The sequence below is a fragment of the Mirounga leonina genome, unplaced genomic scaffold, assembly GCF_011800145.1.
Source record: "Mirounga leonina isolate KUSES-001 unplaced genomic scaffold, KU_Mleo_1.0 Mir_493, whole genome shotgun sequence".
In the NCBI taxonomy this organism is placed as follows: domain Eukaryota; kingdom Metazoa; phylum Chordata; class Mammalia; order Carnivora; family Phocidae; genus Mirounga; species Mirounga leonina.
In genome coordinates this window covers 3,665,007-3,677,212 of record NW_023270780.1, presented here as the reverse complement: position 1 = coordinate 3,677,212, position 12,206 = coordinate 3,665,007, and the positions used below count along the sequence as shown (strand labels likewise).

General features: G+C 41.3%; 1 protein-coding gene and 1 pseudogene across 1 annotated transcript in view; both read left to right on the top strand.

The window, feature by feature from the left end:
• FLG2 (filaggrin family member 2) overlaps positions 1-1,376 on the top strand; it is a 4,501-nt gene extending 3,125 nt beyond the window's left edge. The window contains exons 3-4 of the mRNA XM_034990087.1: positions 10-828; positions 932-1,376. Of these exons, the coding sequence (XP_034845978.1) occupies positions 10-828; positions 932-1,376 (1,264 nt within the window). The remainder of the gene's footprint in view (positions 1-9; positions 829-931) is intronic.
• Positions 1,377-1,778: 402 nt separating this feature from the next.
• The window catches only part of LOC118000378, a 30,449-nt pseudogene continuing 20,021 nt past the window's right edge, over positions 1,779-12,206 (top strand).

The following is a 12,206-nucleotide window of genomic DNA, read 5'->3' as shown; positions in this document are numbered from 1 at the left end:
TGAGTCTAGTGACACTGAAAGGCACTCAGGAGTCCCACAGACACACGTAGGATCCTCTCATGCCCACTCTGGATCTCAACTTGGAGAGTCAGGATCCACAGCTAAAGGGAGACAGGGAACTATTCATGGACAGTCAGGAGACACCACTAGACATGCCCAGTCTGGTCATGGACAAGCCACCAGGACAGAGTCCAGTAGGGCTACAAGAAGGGGATCCAGTGTCAGTGAGTCCAGTGACACTGAAAGGCACTCTGGAGTCCCACAGAAACACGCAGGATCCTCTCATGGCCACTCTGGATCTCAACATGGAAAGTCAGGATCAACAGCTAAAGGGACACAGGGAACTACTCATGGACAGTCAGGAGACACCAGACATGCTGGGTCTGGGCACGGACAAGCCACCAGGACAGAATCCAGTAGAGCTACAAGAAGAGGATCTAGTGTCAGTGAGTCCAGTGACACTGAAAGGCACTCAGGAGTCCCACAGACACACACAGAATCCTCTCATGCCCACTCTGGATCTCAACATGGAGAGTCACAATCCACAGCTAAAGGGAGACAGGAAACTACCCATGGACAGTCAGGAGACACCAGACATGCTGTCTCCGGGCATGGGCAAGCAACTAGGACCGAATCCAGTAGGGCTGCAAGAAGAGGATCTAGTGTCAGTGAGTCCAGTGACACTGAAAGGCATTCAGGAGTCCCACAGACACACGTAGGATCCTCTCATGCCCACTCTGGATCTCAACATGGAGAGTCAGGATCCACAGCTAAAGGGACACAGGGAACTATTCATGGACAGTCAGGAGACACCAGGGGACAAGCTAGGTCTGGTCATGGACAAGCCACCAGGACAGAGTCCAGTAGGGCTACAAGGGGATCCAGTGTCAGTGAGTCCAGTGACACTGAAAGGCACTCTCAAGTCCCCCAGACACACGCAGGATCCTCTCAAGCCCACTCTGGATCTCAACATGGAGAGTCAGGATCCACAGCTAAAGGGAAACAGGGAACTACTCATGCACAGTCAGGAGACACCAATAGAGATGCTCAGTCTGGTCATGGACAAGTCACCAGGACAGAATCCACCTGGGCTGCAAGAAGGGGATCTAGTGCCAGTGAGTCCAGTGACACTGAAAGGCACTCAGGAGTCTCACAACCACATGCAGGATCCTCTCATGGCCTCTCTGGATCTCAACATGGAGAGTCAGGATCCACAGTCAAAGGGAGACAGGGAACTACTCATGGACAGTCAGGAGACACCAGGGGACATGCTGGATCTGGGGATGGACATCCCACCAGGACAGAATCCAATGGGACTGGGAGAAGGGGATCTACTGTCCATGCGGCCAATGACAATGAAAGGCACTCAGTTTTGAGCCATGGGCATTCCGGGTCTGTCCCCAAACACACTGGTACTGATACAACTGGAAAGTATAAATCTAGGAATGAACAGTCAGGAGATAGTTCTAAACATTCAGTCATAGATCAAGGGCGGACATCAATTCATAAGCAACCAGTTTCTAGAAGTTCACAGAATTTTGGGTCCTCCCATGAGCAGACAGGAGACAAATCTACATCATCAGGCTCTGTTCAGGGACATACCACATCTTCCCATGGGCAGTTAGGAACTGGCACAATAGAGAGACATGGGTCCAGCCATACACAGTCACGTGATACTCATAGGCAGTCCAAGGATAGCATAAGGAAACAGTCACATAGCAGTCATCCCCAATCTAGAATAAGTCATTCTCAGTCACAGATTAGTGGAAGACAACGACATGGATCAGGTCAAGGATGGAAACATGGCAGTTATGGAAATGCAGAATATGACTATGGGCAGTCTGGGTATGGACCTTCTGGGGGCAGCAGAACAAGCAGCTGCAATTCTAGCCCTTTGCAGTCATTAGATAGAGCTGCAAACAATCAAGTGTCTACACATGGACAATCAGTTTCTAGGTTTAACCATACAGGATCAAAAGCAACTGAAATAGTAGGAAGACAAAGCTCAAGTCATGGACAGTCAATTGAGTCCCATAATAAGTCTGGATCCAATGTAACTAGAAGGCAGGGATCTATTCATGGGCATTCAGTAGTAAACCACGAACCATCAAGTGACACCCATGTTCCATATGGAAGGCAGGGATCTACTACTCATAGGCAGCCAAGCAATCATTCTGTATCCAGCCATGGAGAGTCCATATTAGCTCACAGCCATTCAGCATTTAGTTCAACTCTAAAGCATGGATCCCATAGTGATAATAAAGAGCATTCAGAAGATTGGGGGAAACAGATTCATGAACCATCAGGGTCTAGGCATGGACAATCAGAATTCAGCACTATAGGTATACATGGATCCAGCCAGCAGCATTTGGGAGATACATCTTCTCATGAGCAGGAAAGATCCAGCACAAGTTTAGTAAGACAGGGATCAAGTAATAGACAATCAGGAGACATCCAGGGTCAATCTGGATTCAGCACCAATGAAAGACAAGTATATAGCCATTGACAATCAAGTGACAGCTATGGGCAGTCAATTGACAGCAGAAGCAGAAGTCAAGGATTCATTTCCAGTCACTCTCATGATAGCCAAGATCCTAAAGGAACTGAAGAATATGGGTATAGATATTTATCAAGCAGTACAATCATGTGGAGTGGGGAAAGGCAAAAGCAAGGGCCCGAATCAAGTTTGTTAGGAAGCATCAGAATATATAGTCAGGATGTGGACGATAAGCAGGCAAGAAACATGGAGGCCAGAGGTTGCCATAAAAGGGAGAGAACAAACTCAGGTTCCTTTTACTTAGATAGCAACACTCCACTCTATGAATATGCCCAAGAACAAAGGTGTTATTACTTCGAATAATCATTTGAGGCCAACAGAAAACAAACTAACTCAAGATAAGAACTAACCCAAGAAGAAATGAGAATATAGCATGGAATTAAGATATTTACCATTATCCTTTCTTTTCTTAGTGGGGCATATGTCTGTTCTTTTATTTAACTGTAGCACTGTACTCTACTCCTCTTGTTTGGTGCAGGTTTTGTTTTTTGTTTTTTTTTTTGTAAGGCTCCATAATCACTAAGCTCTTTGGTTAGAAAACAGTGAATGGAAGAAGTAAATAGCACTTGGAACTATATTCAGAACTATATAACAAAGTGATTTGAGTGCTTTGGGATAAAATAAGCGTTTTTTAAAAATGTCTGAGACTCAGATTTTGGACTTTCCAGATTTTATTTTAATTGACCATTGACAAACCTAACCAGGGAGCTAAGAAACATGATTTTGGAGCCAAAATTTCTCTAATAATATTGTAATACATTCCATGTCCTGAACAAAAAATGCTGCAGTAGTTGATTAGTCAGAATATTTGCATCTTTTGTGCCACCACTGGTACTTCATACTACTACTTTTGAATTTATTGTCATGACCTCCTGTATTGCATAAAAATTGTCAGTAAACTTTCAACAAGGTATAGTTTCTCTTCTTTTTCATCTTCACAAACAAACATAGCTCCCTGCCAAAGGATCAAATGCAGATTTCTTTTTTTTCTTTATCTTATTTAAATTCAATTAATTAACATATACTGTATCATTAGTTTCAGAGATAGAGTTCAGTTATTCATCAGTTCCATATAACACCCAGTGGTCATTACATCACGTGTTCTCTTTAATGCCCATCACTCAATAAACCCATCCCCACACCTACTTCCCCTCCAGCAACCCTCAGTTTGTTTCCCATTGTTAAGAGTCTCTTATGGTTTGCCTCCTTCTCTGTTTTTATCTGATTTTACTTTTCTTGTTTTGTTTCTTAAATTCCACATATGGGTGAAATCATATGATATTTGTCTTTCTCTGACTGACTTATTTTGCATATATATATATATATATATATATATATATATATATATATATATCTTGGGCTATTTGTGGACACTGCTGTTATAAACATTGCATTTCCTTCCACCTTCACTTTTGAAATTCAAATTAAAGTGAAATTCATCAATGGGTGTTCAAGATCAGAAGTCCCTACTGGGGGCAGAAGTTCTATGAAAAAACAAAACACGGGCTAAGTTTTCTGAATAGACTCAGAATATATTCCATTTACTTTTAAATATTTTAAGAAAGACTATACAAACTTTGATCACTGTGCTATGTGATAAACACAACACTAGTCATATTAGTTTATTAGTGAAAGAAAATAATTGTTATACTATAAATGTACACATAAAAAATAACTGAATATATGATAGTTACCCTAAATAGTAATCAAGTCATACAAATCTATCCATCAGCATTCATTCTTTGAATAAACACTAATTTTCAAAGCATCATTAGACATTGCTGCTATAAACATTGGACTGCATGTGCCCCTTTGAATCACTATGTTTGTATCCTTTGGATAAATACATAGTAGTGCAATAGCACCAATGTCCACAATAGCCAAAATATGGAAAGAGCCCAGATGTTCATTGAAATATAAATCAATAAAGTTGTGGTATATATGGGGCGCCTGGGTGGCTAAGTCAGTTAAGCGTCTGCCTTTGGCTCAGGTCATGATCCCAGCGTCCTGGGATCAAGCCCCGCATCGGGCTCCCTGCTCGGTGGGGAGCCTGCTTCTCCTTCTGCCTCCTCTGCCTGCCACTGCCCCTGCTTGTGCTCTCTCTCTCTCTGACACAAATAAATAAAATCTTTTTTAAAAAATGTGGTATATATATGTATGTGTATACACACACACACACACACACTGGAATATTACTCAGCCACCAAAAAATGATATCTTGCCATTTGCAATGACATGGATGAAACTAGAAGGTATTATGTTAAGTGAAATAAGTCAGTCAGAGAAAGATAATACCATATGATGTCACTGATCTGTGGAATCTAAGAAACATTACAGAGGAATATAGTGAAGGGAAGGTAAAATAAAATAAGATGAAAATTGAAAGGGAGGCTTACCATAAGAGACACTGAACTCCAGGAAACAAATTGAAGGTTGCTGGAGGAGAGGTGGGTGGGGGAATGGGATAATTGGGCAATGAGCATTAAGAAGGGTACTTAAAGTAATGAGCACTGGGTGCTGTATGCAACTGATGAATCACTGGACTGTACCTCTGAAACCAATAATACAGTATATGTTAATTAAATTGAACTGGGTGATGAGCATTAAAGAGGGCACATGATCTGATGAGCACTGGGTGTTATACTGAACTAATGAATCATTGAACATTATATCAAAAACTAATGATGTACTATACCTTGGCTAATTGAATTTAAATTTAAAAATAAATAAATGATGTGGTGCTCGATCCCAGGACCCAGGGATCATGACATGAGCCTAAGGCAGATGCTTAACTGACTGAGCCACCCAGGTGCCCCTTTACTAGAGTTTTTTTTAGGAACAGTTTGAGGTTCACAGCAAAACTGAGCAGAAAGTGAAGAGAGGTCTCACACATCTACTAAAATCACACACATGGACAGCCTTCCCCACTATCAACATCCCCCACCAGATGGTACATTACTCACACAGGAGGAAACTCTATGGACACATCCTTATCACTCAGAGTCCATAGTTTACCTCAAGGTTCATTCTTGGTGTTCTCCAGTCTATATCTTTTGTGATATCTATGTAATGTTCACCACACACACACACACACACACACACTTATAGTACAAGAGAGTTTCACTGCCCTTAAAATCATCTGAGCTCTGTCTATTGGTTCCTTCCTCTCCCCAACCCCTGACAAACATTGCTATTTTTAATGTTCCCATTTTTTTTTTTACTTTTGCAGAATGGCTGCCATTGAATACAGAGATACAATAGAGCCCTAAATCGCTTTGAGACACCAGACTCAATGGGAGAAGCCTGGGCTCCTGAATGACTGGATGTGGTCAGGATGTGTCATGAACAGGCCACTGGGAGCACCCTGCTTAGGGTCAATGTAACAATTATTTTAAAAGTCCAGCAAGGAGGGGCATGTTATCTGTAATACTGACTAGAAAAAGTAGCTTATGGTAATCATTCAAAGCAGTTGACTTTTTTGGGGAGGGTATGTGCTATGATGAGCACTGTGAATTGTGTAAGACTGATGAATCACAGACCTGTATGCTGAAACAAATAATACATCAGTGGAGAGCCTGCTTTTCCCTCTCCCTCTGCTACTCCCCCTGCAGTTCTCTCTCTCTGTCAAATAAATAAATATAAATAAAATCTTTTTTAAAAATCTCTAATAAAAACAAGAAAAGAAGAAAAACTTGTTATTAAGAGTAGTGAAAAGAAGGGCCATATGCACCCCAATGTTCATAGCAGCAATGTCCACAATAGCCAAACTGTGGAAAGAGCCAAGATGCCCTTTAATAGATGAATGGATAAAGAAGATGTGATCCATATATACAATGGAATATTACTCAGCCATCAGAAAGGATGAATACCCAATTTTTACATCAACATGGATGGGACTGGAGGAGATTATGCTAAGTGAAATAAGTCAAGCAGAGAAAGTCAATTATCATACAGTTTCACTTATTTGTGGAACATAAGGAATAGCATGGAGGACATTAGGAGAAGGAAGAGAAAAATGAAGGGGGAAGAAATTGGAGGGAGAGATGAACCATGAGAGACTATGGACGCTGAGAAACAAACTGAGGGTTTTAGAGGGGAGGTGGGTGGGGGGATGGGTTGACCCAGTGATGGGTATTAAGGAGGGCATGTACTGCATGGAGCACTGGGTGTTATACGAAAACAATGAACCGTGGATCACTACATCAAAAACTAATGATGTATTGTATGCTGACTAATATAACATAATAAAATAAAATAAAATAAAATAAATAAAATGAAAATGAATAAATGAGACTATGGATTCCGAGAAACAAACTGAGGGTTTTAGAGGGGAGGGAGGGTGAGGGGACGGGTTAGCCTGGTGATGGGTATTAAGGAGGACACGTATTGCATGGAGCACTGGGTGTTATATGCAAACAATGAACCATGGAACACTACATCAAAAACTAATGATGTACTGTATGGTGATTAACATAACATAATAAAAAATAAAATAAAATATAAATAAAGGACTTGGGAAAAGATGACAGAGGAATAGGATACCCTCTTCCAACCACTCCCCTGAATTGACCTGATATCCACCAGACCACTCTGAACAATAAGCCTGAGATTTAAGAAGACAGACCTGGATCTCTACAAACAGAATATCGCAGGCGGTTAGTTTTGAGGTATGAAGTGGAGAGCCATGATTCTGCGGGCAGATAATGGAAGATAAACAGAAGGGGGAGGGAGCATTTGGGATTCTGCACTGTGGGATCCCAGTAGTCTCCCGCACTGGGGATAGGGCACAGACTCACAGACTGGTAGTGGTGGGACAGCCCCCCGGACTGAAACCTGGAGTGGCAGGGCCACCCGTGTGAACTGGGGGCAGCTGGAGGTCTTAGAGCACAAAGGGCAAATACATGCCCCAACCTGGAGGGGAAGACTGGGAGCCCTGCTGAGGGGCGCACAACCCAGGACGCTGCAGTCTATAGCAGCACAGACAGAAGTGGACATAATGTGGTCTGGAGAGCTCACTGAAGAACAGACTGCAATCTCTCTGCTCTGAGGCAGAGGGTTGGAAACGGTCTCTTCTGCTCTGACTCTCGGAAGAGACAAGAAAAGCCACCAGGGAAAGCTGCCAGAGAACAGAAGCCCCAAAAATCCGGTTGTCACTGAGCCCACACAGGGGGCAGGGCAACTCTGACCAAACAGGGTTGCCTGAGTAACACTGCAGCAGGCCCATCCCCCAGAAGACAGGCTGGGAGAACAAGAGGCCAACAACCATAAGGTCCATATAAACAGGTGCATCTCCGAATCAAAATTCCAATAACATTTTTCAAAGTGCTGGAACAAACAATCCTACAATTTGTATGGAATAAGAAAAGACCTCAAATCGCCAAGGAAATGTTGAAAAAGAAAAACAACACTGGGGGCATCATGTGGCCAATTTCAAGCCATATTACAAAGCAGTGATCACCAAGACAGCATGGTACTGGCACAAAAACAGACATATAGACCAATGGAACAGAATAGAGAGCCCAGATATGGACCCTCAACTCTATAGTCAAATAATCTTCAACAAAGCAGGAAAAAATATGCAATGGAAAAAAGACAGTCTCTTCAATAAATGGTACTAGGAAAATTGGATAGCTATAAACAGAGTAATGAAACTTGACCATTCTCTAACACCACACGCAAAGATAAACTCAAAATGGATGAAAGATCTCAATGTGAGACAGGAATCCATCAAGATCCTAGAGGAGAACATAGGCAGTAACCTCTTTGACATCGGCCCCAGCAACTTCTTTCAAGATACATCTCCAAAGGCTAGTGAAAAGGAACTTTTGGGACTTCATCAAGATAAAAAGCTTCTGCACAGCAAAGGAGACAGTCAACAAAACAAAGAGGCAACCCACACAATGGGAGAAGATATTTACAAATGACACTACAGATAAAGGGCTGGTATCCAAGGTCTATAAAGAACTTCTCAAACTCAACACCCAAAAAACAAATAATCAAGTCAAAAAACGGGCAGAAGACATGAACAGACACTTCTCTGAAGAAGACATACAAATGGCTAACAGACACATGAAAAAATGTTCATCATCATTGGCCATCAGGGAAATTCAAATCAAAACCACACTGAGATACCATCTTACACCAGTCAGAAGGGCAAAAATTGACAAGGCAAGAAACAACAAATGTTGGAGAGGTTGTGGAGAAAGGGGAACCCTCTTACACTGTTGGTGGGAATGCAAGTTGGTACAGCCACTTTGGAAAACAGTGTGGAGGTGCCTTAGAAAATTTAAAATAGACCTACCCCATGACCCAGCAATTGCACTACTGGGTATTTACCCCAAAGAAACAGATGTAGTGAAAAGGAGGGCTATATGCACCCCATTGTTCATAGCAGCAATGTCCGCAATAGCCAAACTGTGGAAAGAGCCGAGATGCCCTTCAACAGATGAATGGATAAAGAAGATGTGGTCCATATATACAATGGAATATTACTCAGCCATCAGAAAGGATGAATACCCAACTTCTACATCAACATGGATGTGACTGGAGCAGATTATGCTAAGCGAAATAAGTCAAGCAGAGAAAGCCAATTATCATATGGTTTCACTTATTTGTGGAACATAAGGAATAGCATGGAGGCCATTAGGAGAAGGAAGGGGGAAATGAAGGGTGGGAAATCGGAGGGAGAGAGGAACCATGAGAGACCATGGACTCTGAGAAACAAACTGAGGGTTTTAGAGGGGAGGGGGTAGGGGGATGGGTTGGCCCGGTGATGGGTATTAAGGAGGGCATGTACTGCATGGAGCACTGGGTGTTATACGAAAACAATGAATCGTGGATCACTACATCAAAAACTAATGATGTATTGTACGCTGACAAACATAACATAAATAAAATAAAATAAAATAAAATAAAATAAAATAAAATAAAATAAAATAAAATAAAATAATAAAAAATAAAATAAAGTAAAAAACAGGTGCATCTTGCTTGTGTTGTGTTCAATAATTTGGACTCTGTACATTCCCTCAACCACCCCTCAACAGAATGACTACGAGGAGGAACCCCAAAAATAAGAAAGACTCAGAGACTGACTTCTGCCACAGATTTACAAATGGATACAGATATAACCAAGATGTCGGAAATGGACTTCAGGGTAACAGTTATGAAGACAATAGCTAGAATGGAGAAATCGAATAATGGCAACATAGAGTCTCTAAGAGCAGAAATGAAAGCTGAACTGGCAGAACTTAAACATGCTATCAATGAGGGGCTCCTCATTGATTAGGCTCCTGATTTGCCTTCAAATCAGGTCATGATCCCAGGGTCCTGGGATCAAGCCCCGCATTGGGCACCCTGCTTGGCAGGAAGCCTGCTTCTCCCTCTCCCACTCCCCCTGCTTGTGTTCCCTCTCTCACTGTGTCTCTCTCTGTTAAATAAATAAAATCTTTTTTTTTTTTAAATGCTGTCAATGAGATCCAATCTAATCTAGATACTCTAAGAGCTAGGGTAAATGAGGCAGAAGAAAGAGTTAGCGATCTAGAAGACCAATTGATAGAAAATAAGGAAAAAGAGGAGGTTTGGGAGAAACAGCTCAAAATCCATGAAAACAGAATTAGAGAAATAAGTGACGCCCTGAAACGCTCCAGTGTCAGAATTATTGGGATCCCTGAGAGGATGGAGAGAGAGAGAGAGGACTAGAAGATATATCTGAGCAAATCGTAGCTGAGAACTTCCCTAATCTGGGGAATGAAACAAACATTCATGTCCTAGAGGCATAGAGGACCCCGCCCAAGATCAAGGAAAATGGGCCAACACCCCGGCATGTAATAGTAAAACTCGCAAATCTAAGAACCAAAGAAGCCATCTTAAGGGCAGTTAGGGGGAAGAGATTCCTTACATACAGTGGGAGGAACATCAGAATAACATCAGACCTATCCAGAGACCTGGCAAGCCAGAAAGGGTTGGAAAGACATATTCAGGGTACTAAATGAGAAGAACATACAGCCAAGAATACTTTATCCGCCAAAGCTGTCATTTAGAATGGATGGAGAGATGCAGAGCAAGACCGGCAGAAACTGAAAGAATTGTGACCAACAAGCCAGCCCTGCAAAAATATTAAGGGGGATTTTATAAAACGAGAAAGACCGCAAGAGTGATATAGAAAAGAAATTTACAGAGACAATCTATAGAAACAGGGACTTCACAGGCACATGGTGACAATAAATTCATATTGTTCAATAATCACTCTCAACGTGAATGGCCTAAATGCTCCCATAAAATGGCACAGGGTTGCAGATTGGATAAAAAAACAGGACCCATCCACATGCTGTCTACAAGAGACCTATTTTGAACCTAAAGATACATCCAGATTGAAAGTGAGGGGATGGAAAACCATTTATCATGCCAACAGACCTCAAAGGAAAGCTGGGATAGCAATTCTCATATCAGAGAAATTAGATTTTAAGCCAAACACTATAATAAGAGATGTAGGGACAGTATATCATACTTAAAGGGTCTATCCAACCAGAAAATCTAACAATGGTAAATATCTATGCCCCCAACATGGGAGCAGCCAACTACATAAACCAACTATTAACCAGAGTAAAGAATCACATTGATAATAATACATTAATAGTAGACTTCAACAGTCCACTTACAGCAATAGACAGATTATCTAAGCAGATCAACAAAGAAACAAGAGCATTGAAGGACACATTGGACCAGATGGACTTCATATATATAGAGAGAGAGAGAACATACCATCCTAAAAAAACATAATACTGATTCTTCTGGAGTGTGCATGGAACTTTCACCAGAATAGATCACATACTGGGTCACAAATCAGGTCTCAACTGATACCAAAACAATGAGAATATTCCCTGCATATTTTAAGACCACAATGCATTGAAACTGGAACTCAACCACAAGGGAAAATTTGGAAGGAACACAAACACTTGGAGGTTAAAAAGCATCCTGCTGAAGAATGAACGGGTCAACCAGGAAATTAAAGAGGAAATTAATTAATGCAAAACAATGAAAATGAAAACACAACTGTTCAAAACCTATGGGATACTACAAACGCAGTCCATAGAGGGAAGTACATAGCCAGCCAAGCCTCTCTCAAAATATTACAAAAATCCTAAATGCACAAGCTAACCTTACACCTAAAGGAGCTGGAGAAAGAACAGCAAATAAAGCCAAGCAGGAGAAGAGAAATAATTAAGATTAGAGCAGAAATCAATGAAATAGAAACTAGAAGAAGAGTAGAATAGATCAATGAAACTAGAAGATGGTTCTTTGAAAGAATTAATAAGATTAATAAACCTCTGGCCAGACTTATCCAGAAGAAAAGAAAAAGGACCCAAATTAATAAAATCATGAATGAAAGGGGAGAGATCATGACCAATACCAAGGAAATAGAGGCAATTATTAGAACTTATTACCAACAGCTATATGTCAACAAACTAGGCAATCTCCAAGAAATGAATGCATTCCTGGACACTTATAAACTACCAAGACTGAAACAGGAAGAAATAGACAATCTGAACAGACCAATAGCCAGCAGGGAAATTAAAACAGTAATCAAAAACCTCCCAAAAAACAAGAGTCCAGGACCAGATGGCTTCCCAGGGGAATTCTACAAAACATT